Consider the following 21,579-nt stretch of genomic DNA (forward strand, 5'->3'; position numbering starts at 1 on the left):
GGAGCACAGCGTTCAGTGCACACGGTTGAAATGGGGGTCCGCAGCAGGAAAAACCTCTATGAGTTCCCGTACTGACTCTACATCACAAGTTACAGGTATATTTGAAACGGCAATAAAAACTAAACGAGCAGCGATAGAAATACACCGTTTGTTGCAATATGCTTGGGACAACAGTACATTTTCAGGCAGACAAACTTTCGAAATTACAGTAGTTACAATTTTCAACAACAGATGGCGCTGCGGTCTGGGAAACCCTATAGTACGATATTTTCCACATATCCACCATGCGTAGCAATAATATGGCGTAGTCTCTGAATGAAATTACCCGAAACTTTGACAACGTGTCTGGCGGAATGGCTTCACATGCAGATGAGATGTACTGCTTCAGCTGTTCAATTGTTTCTGGATTCTGGCGGTACACCTGGTCTTTCAAGTGTCCCCACAGAAAGAAGTCACAGGGGTTCATGTCTGGCGAATAGGGAGGCCAATCCACGCCGCCTCCTGTATGTTTCGGATAGCCCAAAGCAATCACACGATCATCGAAATATTCATTCAGGAAATTAAAGACGTCGGCCGTGCGATGTGGCCGGGCACCATCTTGCATAAACCACGTGGTGTTCGCAGTGTCGTCTAAGGCGGTTTGTACCGCCACAAATTCACGAAGAATGTCCAGATAGCGTGATGCAGTAATCGTTTCGGATCTGAAAAATGGGCCAATGATTCCTTTGGAAGAAATGGCGGCCCAGACCAGTACTTTTTGAGGATGCAGGGACGATGGGACTGCAACATGGGGCTTTTCGGTTCCCCATATGCGCCAGTTCTGTTTATTGACGAAGCCGTCCAGGTAAAAATAAGCTTCGTCAGTAAACCAAATGCTGCCCACATGCATATCGCCGTCATCAATCCTGTGCACTATATCGTTAGCGAATATCTCTCGTGCAGCAATGGTAGCGGCGCTGAGGGGTTGCCGCGTTTGAATTTTGTATGGATAGAGGTGTAAACTCTGGCGCATGAGACGATACGTGGACGTTGGCGTCATTTGGACCGCAGCTGCAACACGGCGAACGGAAACCCGAGGCCGCTGTTGGATCACCTGCTGCACTAGCTGCGCGTTGCCCTCTGTGGTTGCCGTACGCGGTCGCCCTACCTTTCCAGCACGTTCATCCGTCACGTTCCCAGTCCGTTGAAATTTTTCAAACAGATCCTTTATTGTATCGCTTTTCGGTCCTTTGGTTACATTAAACCTCCGTTGAAAACTTCGTCTTGTTGCAACAACACTGTGTTCTAGGCGGTGGAATTCCAACACCAGAAAAATCCTCTGTTCTAAGGAATAAACCATGTTGTCTACAGCACACTTGCACGTTGTGAACAGCACACGCTTACAGCAGAAAGACGACGTACAGAATGGCGCACCCACAGACTGCGTTGTCTTCTATATCGTTCACATCACTTGCAGCGCCATCTGTTGTTGAAAATTGTAACTACTTTAATTTCGAAAGTTTGTCCGCCTGAAAATGAATTGTTGTCCCAAGCATATTGCAACAAACGGTGTATTTCTATCGCTGCTCGTTTAGTTTTTATTGCCGTTTCAAATATACCGGTCATTTTTGAAACACCCTGTATGATTGCTGTCAGCGCAGGGTCCCCGAGACTGCACTGTGTGCCAATGGATACATGTCAAATGGCCGGATGAATCACGTTTTTTGTTACCCATGTCAGGGTCGTGTATGGATACGCTCCAAACAGGCAAATGGCTGCTCGAAGATAAACCGTACCACGGACGCTGATCGATGGGGAGAGTATTATGCTACGAGGGTAATCCCAAAAGTAAGGTCTCCTATTTTCTTATAAGTACATAGACCTGTTTATTTCTACAATGTTTTACATCAGTTTACAGCTTGAATATTTAGCAATTTTTCGACATAATCGCCATTTCTGTCGATGCATTTTTGTAGACGCCGTAGCATTTTTTGTATGCCCATATCATACCAGCTCGCCGCCATGCTGTACAGAAAGTTATGAAGCTGTTCTTTCACCTCGTCGTCGGAGTTGAATCACTTTCCGGTCAAATGTTCGTTGTACCTAGGGAACGGGTGATAGTCACTGGGCGCCAAGTCAGGACTATAGGGTGGATGGGTGATTGTGTTCCACTGAAAGTGTTGCAGGAGAGCAGCGGTTTGCCGAGAGATGTGTCGGCGACCGTTGTCATGGAGAATGTGTACGCCCTTGCTCAACATTCCTGTTCTCCGGTCCTGAATTGCCCGTTTGAGTTTCTTGAGAGTCTCGCAGTACCTGTCAGCGTTACTTGTGGTCCCAGTGGGCAAAAAGTGGATCAGCAATACCACTTTCCGATCCCAAAAAACTGTGTTTGTTTGAATTTCCGCGGCTTTGGCGAAGAGGGATGCCGCCACAGGCTTGATTGTTGCTTGGTCTCAGGTGTAAAGTGGTATGCCAGGTTTCGTCACCCGTGACAACTGAGTCCAGAAAGTTGACCTGTTCGGCTGCAAGGCGGTGAAGAAATGCGTGGGAAGCGTCAACTCGTTGCATGTGGTCCTCAGTCAGCATACGTGGCACCCATCTTGCGCACACCTTCCGGTAGTCCAATGTTTCCGTTAAAATTCTGTGAGCGATGCTTCGGGAAACCTCAGCAACCAACGTGCAGAGATCATCCAGGGTGATCCGCCGATCTTCACTCATGCTTTGCTCAACCTTCATCACTGTCTCCTCAGAAATTGACGCTCTCCCGCTTGTTTGTTCGTCGTGAATTTCGGTCCGACCACTTGCAAATTCTCTACACCGCTTATGAACATTTGGACATCCATGCACGACTCACCATATACTTCCGTCAATTGGCAATGAATTTCAATCGGCGCAGTGCCCTTTGCGTTCAAAAACCTGATAACTGTGTGCAATTCGCACTTGGCTGTAACATCCAACGGGAGCCCCGTTCTCAACGGCTGCCAAGCCAAGACTGAGCGCCTCAGCGCGGCGTGAGCATGTTTATACACAGCGCGTGAAGCACTCTTCATAACAGTGTGACCAACTGCCATACAAACAGAGTTCTGTACTTATAAAAAAATGGGAGACCTTACTTTTGCCGGCCGGAATGGCCGAGCGGTTCTAGGCGCTTCAGTCTGGAACAGCGCGACTACTACGGTCGTAGGTGCGAATCCTGCCTCGGGCATGGATGTGTGTGATGTCCTTAGGTTAGAAAGGTTTAAGTACTTCTAAGTTCTAGGGGACTGATGACCTCAGATGTCAAGTCCCATAGTGCTCAGAGCTATTTGAACCATTTGAACCTCACTTTTGGGATTATCCTCGTACTAGAGAGAGTCACCTGGGCTTCAGTGGGAACTGTAGCAGTAATCGAAGGTACCATGACTCTCTGGGATAATAGAACATTACTGCAGATCACATGCATCTCGTCAGGTTTGGTGTCTTCCCCGCCGGCCGGAGTGGCGGAGCGGTTCTAGGCACTACAGTCTGGAACAGCGCGACCGCTACGGTCGCAGGTTCAAATCCTGCCTCGGGCATGGATGTGTGTGATGTCCTTAGGTTAGTTAGGTTTAAGTAGTTCTGAGTTCTAGGGGACTGATGACCTAAGAAGTTAAGTCCCATAGTGCTCAGAGCCATTTGAACCATTTTCTTTTTGTGATGTCTTCCCCAACAGCTGTAGAATCTACCATCAGGATGTTTTCTCGTGACACTAGACCGGAAATATGTGATTCAATGGTTTGCCGAGTACGATAATGAACTCACGTCGATGTCTTACACCAAAGTCGTCTGATTGGAACCCAATGGAGCATACCAGGGACAAAGTCGGGCGCTACTACCACAGCCACAATTCACCGGCTCGTAACTTGCTGCAATTGCATAACTTGTACATAGACATGTGGTGCAATGATGCTTCAGATATCTACCAAGGACTGTTGAGTTCGTGGTATGCTCCACTGCTGTTGTATTATCCTCCAAATATGGACTAACACGCTACTAAGCAATGGATCATATTGTTTGTGTTCATCAGTGCTCCTCCTTAGCGGGTGCTTAGAAGCTTTCAGAAGCATAATCACTAGACATTCATCGTACAATGCAATCCAGAATATTTCATCATATAAGTTCTGGAACTTTAACTGACTGTACTTCGTATCCTGCTCCTCGTGTTATTGACTGTTGTAAATTCTGCTTCCCGGAACTCGACGAGCGGTGTGTCAAATCGTGAAGCTAGAGTCTGGTGCAGCTCAGCCTCTCTTAAAGCGTTTTTTTTTTTAATTCATTTCTCTCCTGACTGGTTTTATGCGGCCCACAACGAATTCCTTTCCTGTGCCAGCCTCTTTATCTCAGAGTAGCGCTTGAAAACTACATTCTCAATTATTTGCTGAATGTATTCAGATCTCTACTTTTCTCTACAGTTTTTCACCCCCTACAGCTCTCTCAGGTATCATGAAAGCTATTCTGTGGCGTTTCAACAGATGTCCTACCATCCTGTCCTTCCTTCTTGTTAGTGTTTTCTAGAAATTTATTTCTTCGCCGATTTTGCGGAGAACCTCCTCATTCAGTACCCGGTCAGCACCCTTAATTTCTACATTCTTCTGTAGCACCACATCTCAAATACTCTGATTCCCTGCTATTCCGTTTTCCCACAGTTTCACTACCATACACTACCATACAATTCTGTGCTCCAAGCGAACATTCTCAGAAACTTTTTCCACAGATGAAGACCTATGTTTGATACAAGTAGACTTCTATTGCCCAGGAACGCCCTTTCCGACAGTGGTAATCAGATTTTTATGTCCTTCTTGCTCCACTCGTTATGGGATATTTTGCGGTCTAGGTACCAGAATTAATTAACTTCAGTTACGTCGTGATCACCAAGTCTGATGTTAAGTTTCTCGCTGTTCTCGTTCCTGCTACGTCTCATTACTTACGCCTTTCTTCGGTTTAGTCTCAGTCCATTTTCTGCACTCATTAGACTGTCCATTTCATTCAGTATATCCCGTGATTGTTTTTCACTTTCGTTGAGGATATCAGTATCATCAGCGAATCTTTCACCTTGAATTTTAATTCCACTCTTGAACCTTTCTCTTATTCTCTTCATTGCTTCTTCAAATGGCTCAAATGGCTCTGAGCACTACGGGACTTAACATCTGTGGTCATCAGTCCCCTAGAACTTAGAACTACTTAAACCTAACTAACCTAAGGACATCACACACATCCATGCCCGAGGCAGGATTCGAACCTGCGACCGTAGCAGTCGCGCGGTTCCGGACTGAGCGCCTGGAACCGCTAGACCACCGCGGCCGGCCATTGCTTCTTCGATGTATAGATTGAACAGTAAGGGACTGAACAGTAAGGGCGAAAGGTGACATCCCTGTCTTACACCATTTCAGTCCAAGCACATCGTCCTTGGTCTTCCACTCCATATTGTTGACTCTTCGCCCTTATACATATTTTATATCACCCGTCTTATCCTATAACTTACCCCTGTTTTTGTCATAATTCTGAATATCTTGCACTATTAGACGTTATCGACAAATCTTACGACCGTGACTTGATTTTTCTTTAGTCTTGCTTCCGTTATCAACCGAAATGTCAGAATTGCAGCTCTGGTTCCGTTGATTTTCCTAAAGCCAAACTGGTCATCATCTAACACATCGTCAATTTTCATTTCCATTCTCCTGTATTCTTGTCAGCAGCTTGGATTGATGAGCTATTAAGCTGATTGTGCGATACTTCTAGCACTTCTGGGCTCTTGCAATCTTCAGATTTCTGAGGAAGATGTTTTACCGAAAGTCAGGTGGTATATCACCAGATTTATAAATTGTAACACCAACGAGAATAGTCGTTTTTAGCCACTTCCCAAAATTATGTCACAAATTCTGATGGAGTGTTATTTACATCGCAGTTTAATATTCTATACATGTCTTAAAGAAGATAGCTTGTTCACGCATCACTGCTGTACGAAATAATTCGAAATTTATTCGCTGGTATAATACCTACTAGTGACATATGAAAATATGTGGCGGACCTAGATTCGAACCGTATTTACTGTTCTTCGCAAGAGGTCGCTTTAACAACTTCGGCTATCCGTACACGCTCCCCGGACCGACACATACATATGTCACATTGTCTGCATCCTTATGCCATAGTCCATTATATTAAACACACAGTGTTCACTATCGTGGTGGACTATGGTATAAGAATGTGGTAAACGTACAGTACGCATGACTGGGTCGATGCAGCGACCATGCAAGGATAGCCGAAGCTGTTAAAACGACCACTCGCGATAAGGCGGAAATCCCGGTTCGAGTACCGCCCGTGTGGCACAGATTTTCATATGTCACCAATAAGTAGTACGTCTATAAACGATACAGCTGATTTCTAAAAATTCGTAGACAGCGACTACATTTCGAATTAATATGATATTATTGTTTTTTTCCTTGCTTCGTTGACAGTTATTACTTTGTTTTCAAGATGAGTAAAAGCTGGTAAATTTTTACCTATTATTTCAATATGTCAACAATGACTGAAATGGTCATTTACAATCCACTTAGTAAACCATTCTAGTCTCTAATAATCACGTACAATACAGTAGTGGGTTCAGAACTAAATAATAATTTTAAAATGCTAACATGTTCACCTTTTAATATTATCTTTACTTAAAAGAAATCACCATAAATGTTCGCATATCCTTTAATACTATACGAGAATCCTTTCTGCCAACATTTTCAAATACACCACGAGTTTGAGGTAGTATTTAATAATACACTACTGGCCATTAAAATTGCTACACCAAGAAGAAATGCAGATGATAAACGGGTAGTCATTCGACAAATATATTATACTAGAAATGACATGTGATTACATTTTCACGCAATATGGGTGCATAAATCCTAAGAAATCAGTACCCAGAACAACCACCTGTGGCCGTAATAACGGCCTTGATACGCCTGGGCATTGAGTCAAACAGAGCTTGGATGGCGTGTACAGCTGCCCATACAACTTCAACACGATACCACAGTTCACAAAGAGTAGTGACTGGCGTATTGTGACGAGCCAGTTGCTCGGCCACTAATAACCAGACGTTTTCATTTGGTCAGAGATCTGGAGAATGTGCTGGCCAGGGCAGCAGTCGAACATTTTCTGCATACAGAAAGGCCCGTACAGGACCTGAATCATACGGTAGTGCATTATCCTGCTGAAATGTAGGGTTTCGCAGGGATCGAATGAAGGGTAGAGCCGCGGGTAGTAACACATCTGAAATGTAACGTCCACTGTTCAAAGCGCTGTAAATGCGAACAAGAGGTGACCGAGACGTGTAGCCAATGGCCCCCCATACCATCACGCGGGGTGAAACGCCGGTTCGGCGATGGCGAATACACGCTTCCAATGTACGTTCACTGCGATGTCACCGAACACGGATGCGACCATCATGATGCTGTAAACAGAACCTCGATTCATTCGAAAAAATGACGTTTTGCCATTCGTGCACCCAGGTTCGTCTTTGAGTACACCATAGCAGTCGCTTCTGTCTGTGATGTAGCGTCAAGGGTAACCGCAACCATGGTTTCCGAGATGATAGTCTATGCTGCTGCAAACGTCGTCGAACTGTTCGTGCAGATGGGTGTTGTCTTGCAAACGACCCCATCTGATGACTCAGGGATCGAGACGTGGCTGCACGATTCGTTACAGCCATGCGGTTGAGATGTCTGTCATCTCGACTGCTAGTGATACGAGGCCGTTGGGATCCAGCAGGGCATTCCGTATTACCCTCCTGAACCCATATTCTGCTAACAGTGATTGGATCTCGACCAACGCGAGAGCAATGTCGCGGTACGATAAACCGCAATCACGATAGTCTACAATCCGACCTTTATCGAAGTCGGAAACGTGATGGTACGCATTTCTCCTTAGACGAGGCATCACAACAACGTTTCACGAGGCAACGCCGGTCAACTGTTGTTTGTGTATGAGAAATCGGTTGGAAACTTTCCTCATGTCAGCACGTTGTAGGTGTCGCCACCGGCGCTAACCTTGTGTGAATGCTCTGAAAAGTTAATCATTTGCATATCACGGCATCTTCTTCCTGTCGGTTAAATTTCGCGTCTGTAGTACGTCATCTTCATGGTGTAGCAATTTTAATGGCCAGTAGTGTATTATCTGCTGCCTTTCACGAAATTTTAAGCGAAGTGTGGCTTCCATTTGGGTCTGTACTTTTTTCCTCGCGTATCACTTGCACTCACGCCACGGAAGTCAGTCGTCACGTTACTCGTCTATCACGACTGGTACCGTATCAAGTTCTGCGGCGTATCAATAACTATCGAGGCGGTTCGAATGCGAGAATCGTTTGCTGAGTCCTACTTTTAATTCAGTGACTTACCTTGAAAAAAGTCCAGTCGATTATCTGCCGAATCATAGGAACATGAAATATTACTGTGCCTGACTCACGCCCGAAAGATGACGGAATGTTCTATCCGCTGGGAAAAATTTAACGGCCGGCCGGAGTGGCCGTGCGGTTCTAGGCACTACAGTCTGGAGCCGAGCGACCGCTACGGTCGCAGGTTCGAATCCTGCCTCGGGCATGGATGTGTGTGATGTCCTTAGGTTAGCTAGGTTTAATTAGTTCTAAGTTCTAGGCGACTGATGACTTTAGAAGTTATGTCGCCTAGTGCTCAGAGCCATTTGAACCATTTGAAAAATTTACGAAACATAAAATGGATGGTAGGACACAATCCTGTCGCATTCCTCGGTTAATGCTTCCCTTTCCTGGCCTTTGCCTCTGATGACTGCAGTCTGGTACGCATAAACAAGTAATAGATAACCTTTTCCCTCTGTATTTTTATACATTGTTTGACAAAAAAAGTGAATCAACCAGAAGAGGAGGAGAAGACGAAACGAAACTTCACCGGTTGAGAGGGTATGTGATTTTATTTCAGTGATCACAAAATCGATTCAGATTTACAAATAAGTTGACAGTATGAACCTGTTTATCAGTGTTACGTTGCACTTCCTCTGGCCTAGATGCATACACTGATTCGGTTGGGAAGTATTTCATAAAACCACGATATCCTCTCTTGAGGGAAGCTGGCCAACAGCTGTTGTAACAGAAGTTATAATGTTCTGGGTTATTAGCCCGCGTCATGTTTCTTCTAAAATGAATGTCGTTTCGACCCCTCTGCTGGGCTCTTCCTGAGGATCTTATGGTGTCCACTGCTGCTCCACTGTCGGAGACGAGTGTGGTGTCCTCTTATAAAGGGGAGTTTTCTCGCGTTCGTGCTGGAGAAGTGACAATATTGATTCAAATTCATATGGCTAGCATTGGTGGGCCATGGTCATAGGCTAATATTCCCGCTCTGATGCAGAAGACGGGGCGTTGTTGGTTGATCTCCTGTAGATACCATTGGCGGCCATCGTCATTGGATAGAAAGGCACTATTCCACACTTACACTGGAAAACTGGTATTGGTTGAAATTCCTGCTACTGCTATTGGTTGGTCGTCATCACTGGTGAGATTTTAAACTGACAGAGCATGAGAGGGGGGCTGTTTACCCAAAATATTATTGTCCGCCGAGGTGACTTGCAGCGTGTTGTTTATGTCGCTCGCACACCGCGGCCGCGTATTCACTTCAAATGGTTCAAATGGCTCTGAGCACTATGGGACTTAACATCTGAGGTCAACAGTCCCCTATAACTTAGAACTACTTAAACATAACTAACCTAAGGACATCACACACATCCATGCCAGAGGCAGGATTCGAACTTGCGATCGTAGCGGTCGCATGGTTCCAGACTGAAGCGCCTAGAAGGGCTCGACCACAGCGGCCGGCCGTATTCAGTTCCTTGATGGCGGGGAGGCACGATGCCGGAAGCCTATAGCCGTCTTTTCTATTGAAATTATTCATTCTTGGAAATTTTAATCGCTTCTCGGACTTCCCTTCTATAAAAGTTGTTTCCTTAGCCAGTACACGTACGTTATTAAAATCGGTGTCAGAGCCACAGCCTCGTGATGTTCCCCTACTGCCGATTTCGCGCTTTATTTAAGCCGCATGCGCCGTTCGTGTTCCTTAATGCGTTCCTTGACAGTTCTTCCCGTTTCGCCTGTATAAATTTTGCCGCAGCCACATGTCACTTGATAGACGCCTGCATTGTGGATGCTCTCAGGTGCATCCGTTTTCTTTCGGAAAAAAATCTTTTATTTTGTTTTGACTAAAGAAAAATGTCTGAATACCATTTGTCTTTAGAATTCTGCTTATGCGGTCAGTGACCCCAGTAACGAACGGTAACATAAAGGAGTGAGAGGGCGGGTCCTTGTCATTCTTATTAGCGTTATAAATATTCCGCCTAAAGCTCTGTCGATCGAATAACTATCATATGCATTTTCCTTTAATGTCCTCTTTAAAAAATTCAACCGCGATTCAAAGTTGGCGTCATCGTTTATACGGAAGGCACGTGAAGACAGTGTTGAATACTGCTTGCTTCTGGGTTGGGCGGTGGTGCGAAGAAGCATCTAAATACCTGTTTGTGTTAGTGGGCTTTCTGTACACTCTGTGACATAGAGTGTTATCAGATCGTCTATATACCATTACATCTAGAAACCGACCTCACTCTCAACCTCCAAGGTAAATTTGATTTTGGGGTGAATTCCATTTAAGAGATTGTGGACCGCATGAAGTTCCTCTTCGCTGTGTGGGCATATAAAAAATTTATCGTCCACATAGCGGAGCCAACAAGAAGGTTTCAAATCAGCACTACTTATGGCCTGTTGCTCAAAATGTTCCATAAAATCGTCAGCTGCAACTGACGAAATGGATGAGCCCATACAAAAGCCGTCAGCCTGTTCATAGAATTCACCACTGTATTTAAAATAGCTCGAAGGAGATATAATTTAATTAAGTCGCAAACATCTGGAGCAACATTCTCCCTTATAATCTCCATTGTATCTGATACACAGACGTTAGTAAATAACGATGTCACATCAAAGCTAACAAGAATGTCACCTGCAGATATCTTCAGTATGCATATAATTTCTAAAAAAATGTTTCGAATCTTTTATAAAAGTATTTGTTTTACCAACTAAATGTCTCAGTTTGTCAGATAAATGACGTACTAAAAAATAAGTTGGAGAGTTAATCCCACTGACAATAAGCCTCAAAGGAACCGATTCCTTATGTACTTATGGTAGTCCATACATTCTGGGTGAGACAGGTATTCGTGGTGTTAGATTCTTTGTAATAGGGCTGCCCAGTCTGGAGTCTGATATTAGCGTTTTCGCTTTCCGAACGATTCTGCTCGTGTGATCACTTTTTAACTTGTGATACAGAGGATAATCTAGTAGTTGTTTTATCTTCCTGAGATAATCCACGGTGTCCAGAACAACAGTAGCATTCCCCTTGTCCGATTTTGTTACAATGATACTTCGTTTCTCGTGAGTTCAATAAGAGATTTCCTATCCCGATTTTCGGAGGCTTCGATATCCGTAGAACTCTCGACGCATCTTATCTTACTTCTTCGGCCTGCACCTTTGGAAGACGAAACAAGGACGCTTCGACGGCACTTACGATTTCTTCAACAGGTATTCTCTTCGGTTTAGTTGTGAAATTCAGACCTTTGCCCAGAACTGAAACGGCTGCTTGGTCGAGTACTTCTGACGAGAGATTCATTACTACTTTCGGATCCACAGTAGCGTCTTCCTTCTGAACTTTAACCGCTAGCTTCTCGAACTTCTCTTTTTGTTTCATAGCACTGAAATCCGAAAACCATGTTGAATGATCAAACGTTATCCCAGTCCAGTGACGATGGGCCGCCAATGGTATCCACTGAAGATCAGCCAACAACGCCCCTTCTTCTGCATCAGAACGGCAATATTAGCGTATGACTATGGCCCACCAATAGTAGCCATATGAATTTTAACCAACCCTATCACTTCTCTAGAACGAACGTGAGAAAACTCCCCTTTATGAGGACGCGACACTCGTCTCTGACAGTGCTCTAGCGGTAGTGGACATCATAAGATCCTGAGCAAGTTCCCAGCAGAGGGGTCGAAACGTCGATCATTTTACTAGAAATATGACGCGGCCTAATAACCCGGAAGATTTTAACTTCAGTGACAACGGCCACGAAGGCCTGCAGAATTACATATCCTGGATACTGGCGCTGCAACTAAGCTGACGTCTGTCCGAGCTGGTTCCACACTTGTTCTGTCGGTGACAGATCTGGGGAACGTGATGGACAAGGGAGTATCTCAACATCACACAGACAGTTGGAGACAACTGCCATCGGTGGACTAGCACTATAAAATGGCACCTCAATACTATGACATGAGAGGTAGCACATAAGGACGCAGAATGTCCGTCATGTACCGTATCTCAGCCACTACAAGTCATCATCCGTATGACCAAACACAATGGCTGCCCACATCATGAGGCCAGGAAACACCGCTGTGCCTCTTCAAAACCGTGGCAGAAAGGAACATCTTTCCAGGTCGCCCCCGCTCTCGCTGATGATGGCCGTCAGGGTAATGCAGGAACTGCGATTCCTCGCTGAACATAATGGGACATCATTCGTCAGCAGTGTGTGCGTGGGAAGGTAATCATTAGTTCGGTTGTTGCCAGTCTTCGACCAGTGTTGTGGTGTGACAGAGAATCTTGCTGGGAGTAACTGTTTCTTCTCCGATTTCAGGCGCATTTGTTAAGGGTTTATACTGTGCTTGGTGCACCATACGATGATTCTCCCTTGTTATGGAACCTTGACAACAAGTATCATGTTCCCATGCAGTCCAACATCAGCCCACTTTCGCATCCAAATGCCTAACAAAGCTGAATACTGCGTGATTCGACCAGTTAGCCAAATGGAGTTCCACACTAAGGCTCGCTTCAAATTTTGTCAGATGCTGATAACGTAGCCTCACACGAGTGGCACCAGATATGGTAACAACACTAAACATGAAGAACGCTAATGCATTCTGGTGGCCGTTCTACCTCTTACATAGAACTGCAAGACAGTCATTTACGTATCAGCTGGTGGTGTGTAAATGGACGCAGTTACATTGACCTCTGGCTACACTTTCTAAGTGCTTAATTATTTTCGTTAGGTTTTATAACTTGAAAAAGTAACTGAATGTGTTTCGGTCAGGATTGTCGAAAGAATTTTCTAAATCTGCATATTTTATGAATTTTGGTTTGCCTTTTGAGGCCGTCTTCTAAGATAGGTCGTAGCATTGCCTCACGGCTTTTTTACGTTCTTATGGAGACTAATGGCCTTCCTCTAGGCTGGCTTCAACAGTCGCTACATTCTTCTGTAGATAGAGTTTTGGTGTAATGACTTGTTAAACTAATCTATTAGTGGATACATTACCAGGGAGTAACCACTCTAACAAGTATAGACGAAGAGCGACGAACCACTGCAGAACAGTTCCCTTGGTTGTGCCACAAGCTAGTGTGAGTAGGTGAAACTGTTACATGCTTTCAGTTAAGGGGTTCATTCCTGAGACTATTATTTTATTTAATTACACATCAAGTTCCGTAGGACCAAATTGAGGTGCAAATCTCCAAGGTCATGGATCGTGTCAGTACATGATGTTACAACACGAAAGTAATAACAAATGAAAATAAATCTTTATGAACTCGAAAAAAGTCACTCCTTAAGCTTAAGTAAACGCATTCAACAATAGAGTAAGAATCAGCTTAATTTTTCAAAGAATTCCTCGACAGAATAGAAGGAGTGACCCATGAGGAAACTCTTCAGTTTCGATTTGAAAGCGCGTGGATTACTGCTAAGATTATTGAATTCGAGTGGCAGCTTATTGAAAATGGACGCAGCAGCATACTGCACACCTTTTTGCACAAGAGTTAAGGAAGTCCGATCCAAACGCAGGTTTGATTTCTGCCGAGTATTAACCGAATGAAAGCTGCTTATTTTTGGGAATAAGCTAATGTTGTTAACAAGAAGCGACAGTGAGGAATATATATATATTGAGAGGCCAATGTCAAAATACCAACACTCGTGAACAGGGGTTGACAAGAGGTTCGTGAATTTCACCCACTTATTGCCCGAACCGCCCGTTTCTGAGCCAAAAATATCCTTTTAGGATGGGAAGAGGTACCCCAAAATATAATACCATACGACATAAGCGAATGAAAATAAGCAAAGTAGACTAATTTTCGTGTCGAGCTATCACTCACTTCAGATACCGTTCGAATAGTAAAAATGGCAGCATTCAGTCTTTGAACAAGATCCTGAACGTGGGCTTTCCACGACAGCTTACTATCTATCTGAACACCTAGAAATTTGAACTGTTCAGATTCAGTAATCATATGCCCGTTCTGTGTAATTAAAACGTAAGGTTTTATTGAATTGTGTGTTAGAAACTGTAAGAACTAAGTATTACTGTGATTTAAAAATGGTTGAAATGGCTCTGCTCACTATGGAACTTAACATCTGAGGTCATCAGTCCCCTAAAACTTAGAACTACTTAAGCCAAACTAACCTAAGGACATCACACACACATCCATGCCCGAGGCAGGATTCGAACATGCGACCGTAGCGGTCGTGCAGTTCCAGACTGAAGCGCCTAGAACCGCTCGGCCACACCGACCGGCTACTGTGATTTAGCCTTAGTTTATGTTCTACAAGCCATCAACTTAGGTCATGTACTGTACTATTTGAAATCGAGCCAATGTTGCACCCAACATCCTTTACTACCAAGCTAGTGTCATCAGCAAACAGAAATATTTTAGAGTTACCCGTAACACTTCTAAGATAAGTCTTAGCATAGCCTCACGGCTTTTTTACGTTTCTATTAAACTTAAAATGGTCTTCCTCTAGGCTAGCTTCAACAGTCGCTACATGGCGGATGCCAATGAGCTGCATTTCGTCTCCAGAATTCAATCAGAACCACGATATTCAGATCCAGAGACCTCTCGGTCCACAACAATCGGTAGGTATTTACTCCAGTGATAAATAACGACCAGAATAGCTGAACACAGTTAATAATTGCCTTAGCACAAGTCGCATGCAACTATCCACTGCCTTGAACATTCGTAACCAATATATTTTCGAGTGACTATTCTGTGTCATATTTTGTGCGAGAGCTTCTCACTCGCTACTTAACATTTTAACACGGGTACTGCTGTGTACGTAGCTCAAGAGGTACACAGCACCATCACAAGAGGGCACCACTACACAAGCACGTAACTACTCAGACACCTGCGTTCGCCAGCTGGGACTATCTTATGCTTCCACCATACGTCCACCAACAGATTCTATTGATTTGTTCACAGTGCCACCATCTGCCAGAGAGAGGGCTATCGACTGTGGACTGTTTCACTTCCACCATGTTAAGGTGTGAATGGAGATCTGTCCACCAACAGACACAAAAGACTCTCCCATTTTTATTGGTTCCTATCGTTCCTGTACTTCGTACAGTCCTGTTCAAAATACTACTTTGCAGTCGGAACTATAGGAAGTGTCTGCATGATAATTCATGTCATAGTGCCTAAATTGTAGACTGCCAAGAGACAGCAAAGTTATTTAGATTTCATGGTATTAGGTATAGGAATTCAAGTACCACAAAGAAACTGTTACCATGGTTAACAACAATTATGATTCACCACTACTAATATTATATACTGTTTCTTATAATTTTGCAATTATTAGATTCTACTGGCATGCTTAACGTCACCTCATATAGAGTCTTAGTAGGAATTACTTTTTCTGTTACGGTGGATGTTTGGACTGAATTTAGTTACAATATCCCAATATAATCACACTTAGTGATTGTAGATAGATTTTCTATTTGGTTTGTGCATTGATAAGCTTTCACTGCAACATAGAATATGCCCCACACGTGCAGTTTCAGATTCACGTTTTCACCAGTTATTTTGTGTATTCCTTGTGTTATATGTATTTTCTGACCATGGTTGTTACTGTTGATCTGTTGGAGTACTACAGTGAGGTTCCGAAAGTCATGGGAGAGCGATATGCCCATATACGGATGCCAGTCGTACACGAGGTATAAAAGGGCAGTGCATTAGCGGAGCTGTCATTTGAACTCGGGTGATTCGTGCGAAGTGATTATGGGTTCACGAAGGGAATTAACGGACTCTGAATGCCGAATGGCTAGACGCACGGAACAATCCTTTGCGTAAATAATTAGGGAATTCAATATTCCGAGATCCACAGAGTCAAGAGCGCGTCGAGGATACCAAATTACAGGTATTACTTGTCACCAAGGAGAAAACAGGCCGACGGTCTTCACTTAACGCCCGACAGCACCGGCATTTGCATGGAGTTGTCAGTGGTAATAGACAAGCAACGCTATGTGAAACACCCGTAGAAGTCCAGGTGGGACGCACGATGAACGTAGCCGTCAGGACAGTGCGGCGAAATTTGGCGTTGAAGGTCAATGGCAGCAGACAATCAATGCCAATGCCTTTGCTGACAGAACATCGCCTGCAGCGCCTCGCCTGGACTCGTTACCATATTAACTGGACCCTAGACCGCTGGAAAACGACGCACTGGTCGGATGGGAACCGATTTCAGTTGGTAAGAGCTGGTGATTGGGTTCGAGTGTGGCACAGACCCCACTAAGCTAAGAATCCAAGTTGTCAGCAACGCATTGTACAAGCTGGTGTGGTGGCTCCGTAATGGTATGGGCTGTGTTTACGTCGAACTGGCTAGGTCCTCTGGTCCAACTGAACCTATCGTTGACTGGAAATTGTTACGTTCGGCTACTTGAAGACGATCTGGAACCATTCTTAGGCTTCATGATCCCCAACAAAGAGGTCATATCACTGGGCCACAGTTGTTCGCGAGTGGTCTGGAGAACGTTCTGGAACTTCCGAGCGAGTGACTGACCACCAAGATCCCCCAACATAATTTCCATCGAACATTTATGGGGACATAATCGAGAGCTTAGTTCGTGCACAAAATCCTGCACCGGCAACACTTTCGCAATTATGGACGGCTGTAGAGGCAGCATCGCTCAATATCTTCGCAAGGGATATCCAACGACTTGTTGAGTCCAAGCGACGTCAAGTTGCTACACTACGCCGGGCAGTGGCAGGTCCGACACGATACCAGGAGGTATCTGACGACTTTTGTCACTTCAATGTAATGTATCCCTTTTATCCATTTGCAGTGAAAGTCATTTCAGTGCGTATCAAAAACATGAGTAACGACTGACACGCTTATGCGTCAGAACACGAAAAGTAATTTGTTCGTCTTTATCTCTTGGAAGTATAAAAACTCTGAAACATGAGGGTCTTGACTACTGTGCTGTCGTTTTATGTGGGTCAAAAGTAGCAACCGTTGTGTATTATGTATTGAACTGGGGACCTAGAAACGATGGAGAGGCTTCATCCCGCCGCAGTCCTCAGTGGTTCACAACCGCACTACAGGCTACAGCAGTCCACTCACCCCACCACAGCCCCACACCGAACCCAGGAGGGTTATTGTGCGGTTAGGCCCCCAGTGGAGCCCCTCCCCCCCCCCCCCCCCCTCCGTTGGGAACGTTTCATACCAGATGAGTGTGCCCCGAATGTTTGCGTGCTAGAGTAATTATGGTGTACGCATACATGGAGACAGTGTTTGCGCAGCAGTCGCCGACATAGTGTAACTGAGGCGGAAAAGGGGAACCAGACCGCATTCGCTGAGGCAGATGGAAAACCGCCTTAAAAACCATCCACATGATAGTCTGCACACCGGACCTCGACACTGATCCTCCGGGCGGTTTCTTGCCGGGGACCGGCACGCCTTCCCGCCCGGGAAATACCGCGTTAGACCGCGTGGCTAGCCGAGCGGGCTAGCATCCGTTCGTTAGTTACCAGGAAACATAATCCAAGCCGTACATTGTGTAATGACCTTGCACTACAGAATTTTTAAATCATAAAATTTCGACCTAATAATGCTCAGCAACATTATTCAAAGTTCATGTTGTTAGGAATTTTTACATACATTTGTTAAAGGATAAACAATTTGTACTTTTTTCTATACATTTTTAAAAGAAACACGTACTGTACAGGAAGTGGTTATTGTAACCAATTAATGATTAAGAAGTATCAAATTATCGAAGTTGCAACGTTTCAAGATATTACATTTCGTTGGAAGATATATAATACAGTTTCGAGTGACAAACACCAGAAGCATGTTCACATTTGCAGGGAAAAATTTGCAGTTACCTAACAATAGTCTCTACTTAGCTTTCATTTCATTATGTACGAGGGCTATTCCGAAAGTAAGGTCCGATAGGTCGCGAAATGGAAACCACGGTAAAAATCAAAAATGTTTTATTTGCAACAGTTAGATACACCTTGCAGCTACTTATCTCCATAGTCGCCGACCCGACTTAGACGTGTATCGTAGCGTTGTACCAACTTTCCCATACCCTCGCTATAGAAGGCAGCCGCCAGTGCTCTCCGCCAATTCTCTACGCTGGCCTACGGCTCGTTGTCTTGTGCCGAAATGTTGTCTTCATAACCAGCGGTTCATGTGACCTGAGCTGAAACTCAGAGGGAGACAATTACGGGCTGTATTGTGGGTAATCTCACATTTCCATTTGAAAACGATGCAGGAGCATCTTCATTGCCCCTGCAGAATGCGGCTGAGAATTGTCTTGAAGACGAAACAGCACGACAGTTATGTAATGTTAGCTGCATAGCTTCAGGGGAAATTTCTCACCAGGCCCCCGTACTTGGCGGCAGACACTATTTTCTAGACATCTTTACGCACTCACTGCGAGCTCAGAAATGAGAAGAGCGACGTGATGCTAACTGGGGTTATACTAGAGACACTACCCAACACATCTGTGCAAAGCTTTATCGGATTTTCATAGTCGTTTCCATTTCGTGACCGATCGGACCTTACTTTCGGAATAGCCCTTGTACATTTTTACACACGTTTATAAATACACACATTTATAAAATTGCGACACAACTTTATTTTATAAATCAAATTTTAAAATGTGTTCATCATATACCTATCTTAAAAGTTCGTACGCCATAGATGGCAACTGAAAACAAAGACTGAGGAATGCAATTACATTGTAATTAATGAATTTTATTTTATATCATTACACTTGCGCAACAGTGGCATGTCTGTCAGTACTCACCATTATCAAAGAGCTTCTTTTCTTCCATGGCAGCCATCAGCCCCAGATGTTCGTAGTAGTATCCCAGAATTACGTAAACTGGAAGAATAAATTATTCTTTATTACTTAATGAAGGTCTTATATCAGAATTTGTATAGTAATTTGAATAAACTGAAACAAAGGAAAGAGTAGGTTAATGTGCAGCAAAGGCTCAGTTCGATGGTCTCCCTTGCAGAGGTGATAGTCAAGCATTAGAAATACAGTTTCGTCAAAGAGGTATCAAATATTTCACAGGTGCAGGTAATTCCATGTCAGGTTATATGTTTGTCGCTGTCTAATAACTGTCTGTTCTATACTAACGAAATCCGGGATTAATACCTTAGTGTACATCGGTACATTATTCCGAGCCACTGGTATTATGCTGGTGCATAAGTTCGTAGCGATTTTCAAGTAGCTTAATAAACACAACAGATGCACGTAACAGAGAATTTAGTCATCAGTTATACGTTTTTCTTCATTATTTATAACAGTTTGCTAACGATAGCGTAACTTTTCAATTCCGCGGCGGAAGAATTCACGAGGTCTTGAGGCGAAGAACTCGGTGAACCATGTTAGGAGCGCAGTTTCATTCGAAAAGGAAGTCCGTTGAAGTTTGCTCGATAGAAAGCGGAAAAGGTGAAAATCTGAGGACGCAAGATCCCGTGAATAAGTTGGATGCGGAATGAGTTCCCAATACAACTACTGTGTGGTGTTTTTTGTCAGTCTAGCAGAGTGTGGCCGGGCTTTGTCTTGGAGTAGCATCACCTCACGCAGTTTTCTGGTCGTTGTTCTTGTAACGCTTCTGCAGGCGGTCTCAGTTGTTAAAGATGGTTACGTCTCAGGGAAGCAATTCGTAACACACCAGATCCGCTGTTCCAACAGATGTATAACATTGTCTTCTGCGTATGCGCGCAAGTCGTTGTACAGGAAGTTGCTGCTTTGTTTGGGGTCAACGATTCCTTTCTTTTCCTTTTGTTAACATAAATACACCACGTCTCGTCACCAGCAACGACACAGGATAGGAATGGTCGTTGATGTTCACAAGCCAACTGATGACTAGCAGACAAAGATGCACATACGGCCACACGATGATTTTTGTGGTTTTGGCTACGAGCACGCAGCAGCCACTCGCCGATTTTTGAACCTTCCCCATTGCATGCAAATGTCTCACGATGTTGGAATGATCACATTCCATCACATTTGCCAGATCTCCAGTACACTGGCGTGAATCACAGTGGGTTAATGCGGCTAAGCGATCTTCATCAAACACTGAAGGGCTCCCTGAACGTGGAGAGTAACTAAAGTAGAAACGATACTCCTTAAAACGAAAAAAAATAATTTTCTTGCTGTGCTCCGTCCAACGGTATTTTCCTTATACGCGACGCATGGCTGCCTCGGCTGCTCTATTGAACTCAAACATAAGAATAATTATGTCGGAAATGTCCCGATTTCTCCACTTTGAACTTCATTTTCTAGTGTCCATATCTCCACTCACTGTCTGGGAAACGGAAAAATTACAATATTTAAATTAAAATAGCAACAGTGAGCTACAAATAAAAAATAACGATCGAGAAATAAATACAAATCAACTGGAATACTGACATGTAAAACAAAAACGCCACGAACTTATGCACAACGTAACAGAATATTTTCCTTTATTTACTGACAAGTCATAACTGCATGATGTAGCTGGTGATGGCTGATGCAAATATTTTTCTAACAATAAAGAAACAACCTCTGGAGGTAGTACAGCGCCACTAAGACTCATTGCACAAGGAAAACTGAAATATAAAAAAAAGAAAAAACCAGATTCTGATGTTTTTACAGATGTTCATATATAAACGTGGGGCAGGTGTTAACAATAAATTTGGGTATTTAGTAGGAAGTATTTGTGATGATAACACTTATTGTCAAACATTTTCATTCACACAGCGAACAGCTCTCCGTCTTTCGTTTCGGCGTAAATAAAATAGTTGTTTTCAAACACGTTTAAATAAGTATGAAGAATCATTGGTGCCTCCATAAGTTTAACTACGGGCTTCAAGGGAAATATCTGTAACTGTTCGCTTATATGCACAACACAATACAGCAGAGGCGTTCGAACGATGTATGGCGTATAACTTTACATTAAGAATACATGATATCCTAAAGTAACACGAAGTGTACTGTGTTTAATGGAAACGTCCAACTAATAAAAAAGTCCCTTTTTTCATAAGTAACCCTTTTAATTTGTGGTCTTTTAGAAAGCTTTCACGGTATTTTTATTCTTTATATTGTTTCATATTTTACAGTTATGCCGAAGGGGAAAACCCATTAATTATGATTGCGGATTTATTGCAGGAATTTATTTCCTTTGTTAATGAATACCGGTTTTTACTACCGCTTACTACATCATTTACTGTTTTTCACTATCTTTTTTGTTTCAACAGTTACAATTGAAATAAAACGTCGGCAACATG

General features: G+C 43.7%; 1 protein-coding gene across 1 annotated transcript in view; it reads right to left on the bottom strand.

Annotated features, from left to right (window-relative positions):
* LOC126235131 (guanylate cyclase 32E) overlaps positions 1-21,579 on the bottom strand; it is a 954,039-nt gene that overhangs the window by 483,933 nt on the left and 448,527 nt on the right. The window contains exon 6 of the mRNA XM_049943867.1: positions 19,103-19,180. Coding sequence (XP_049799824.1) covers positions 19,103-19,180 — 78 coding nt within the window. The remainder of the gene's footprint in view (positions 1-19,102; positions 19,181-21,579) is intronic.

Source organism: Schistocerca nitens, chromosome 1 (genome assembly GCF_023898315.1).
Source record: "Schistocerca nitens isolate TAMUIC-IGC-003100 chromosome 1, iqSchNite1.1, whole genome shotgun sequence".
In the NCBI taxonomy this organism is placed as follows: Eukaryota; Metazoa; Arthropoda; class Insecta; order Orthoptera; family Acrididae; genus Schistocerca; species Schistocerca nitens.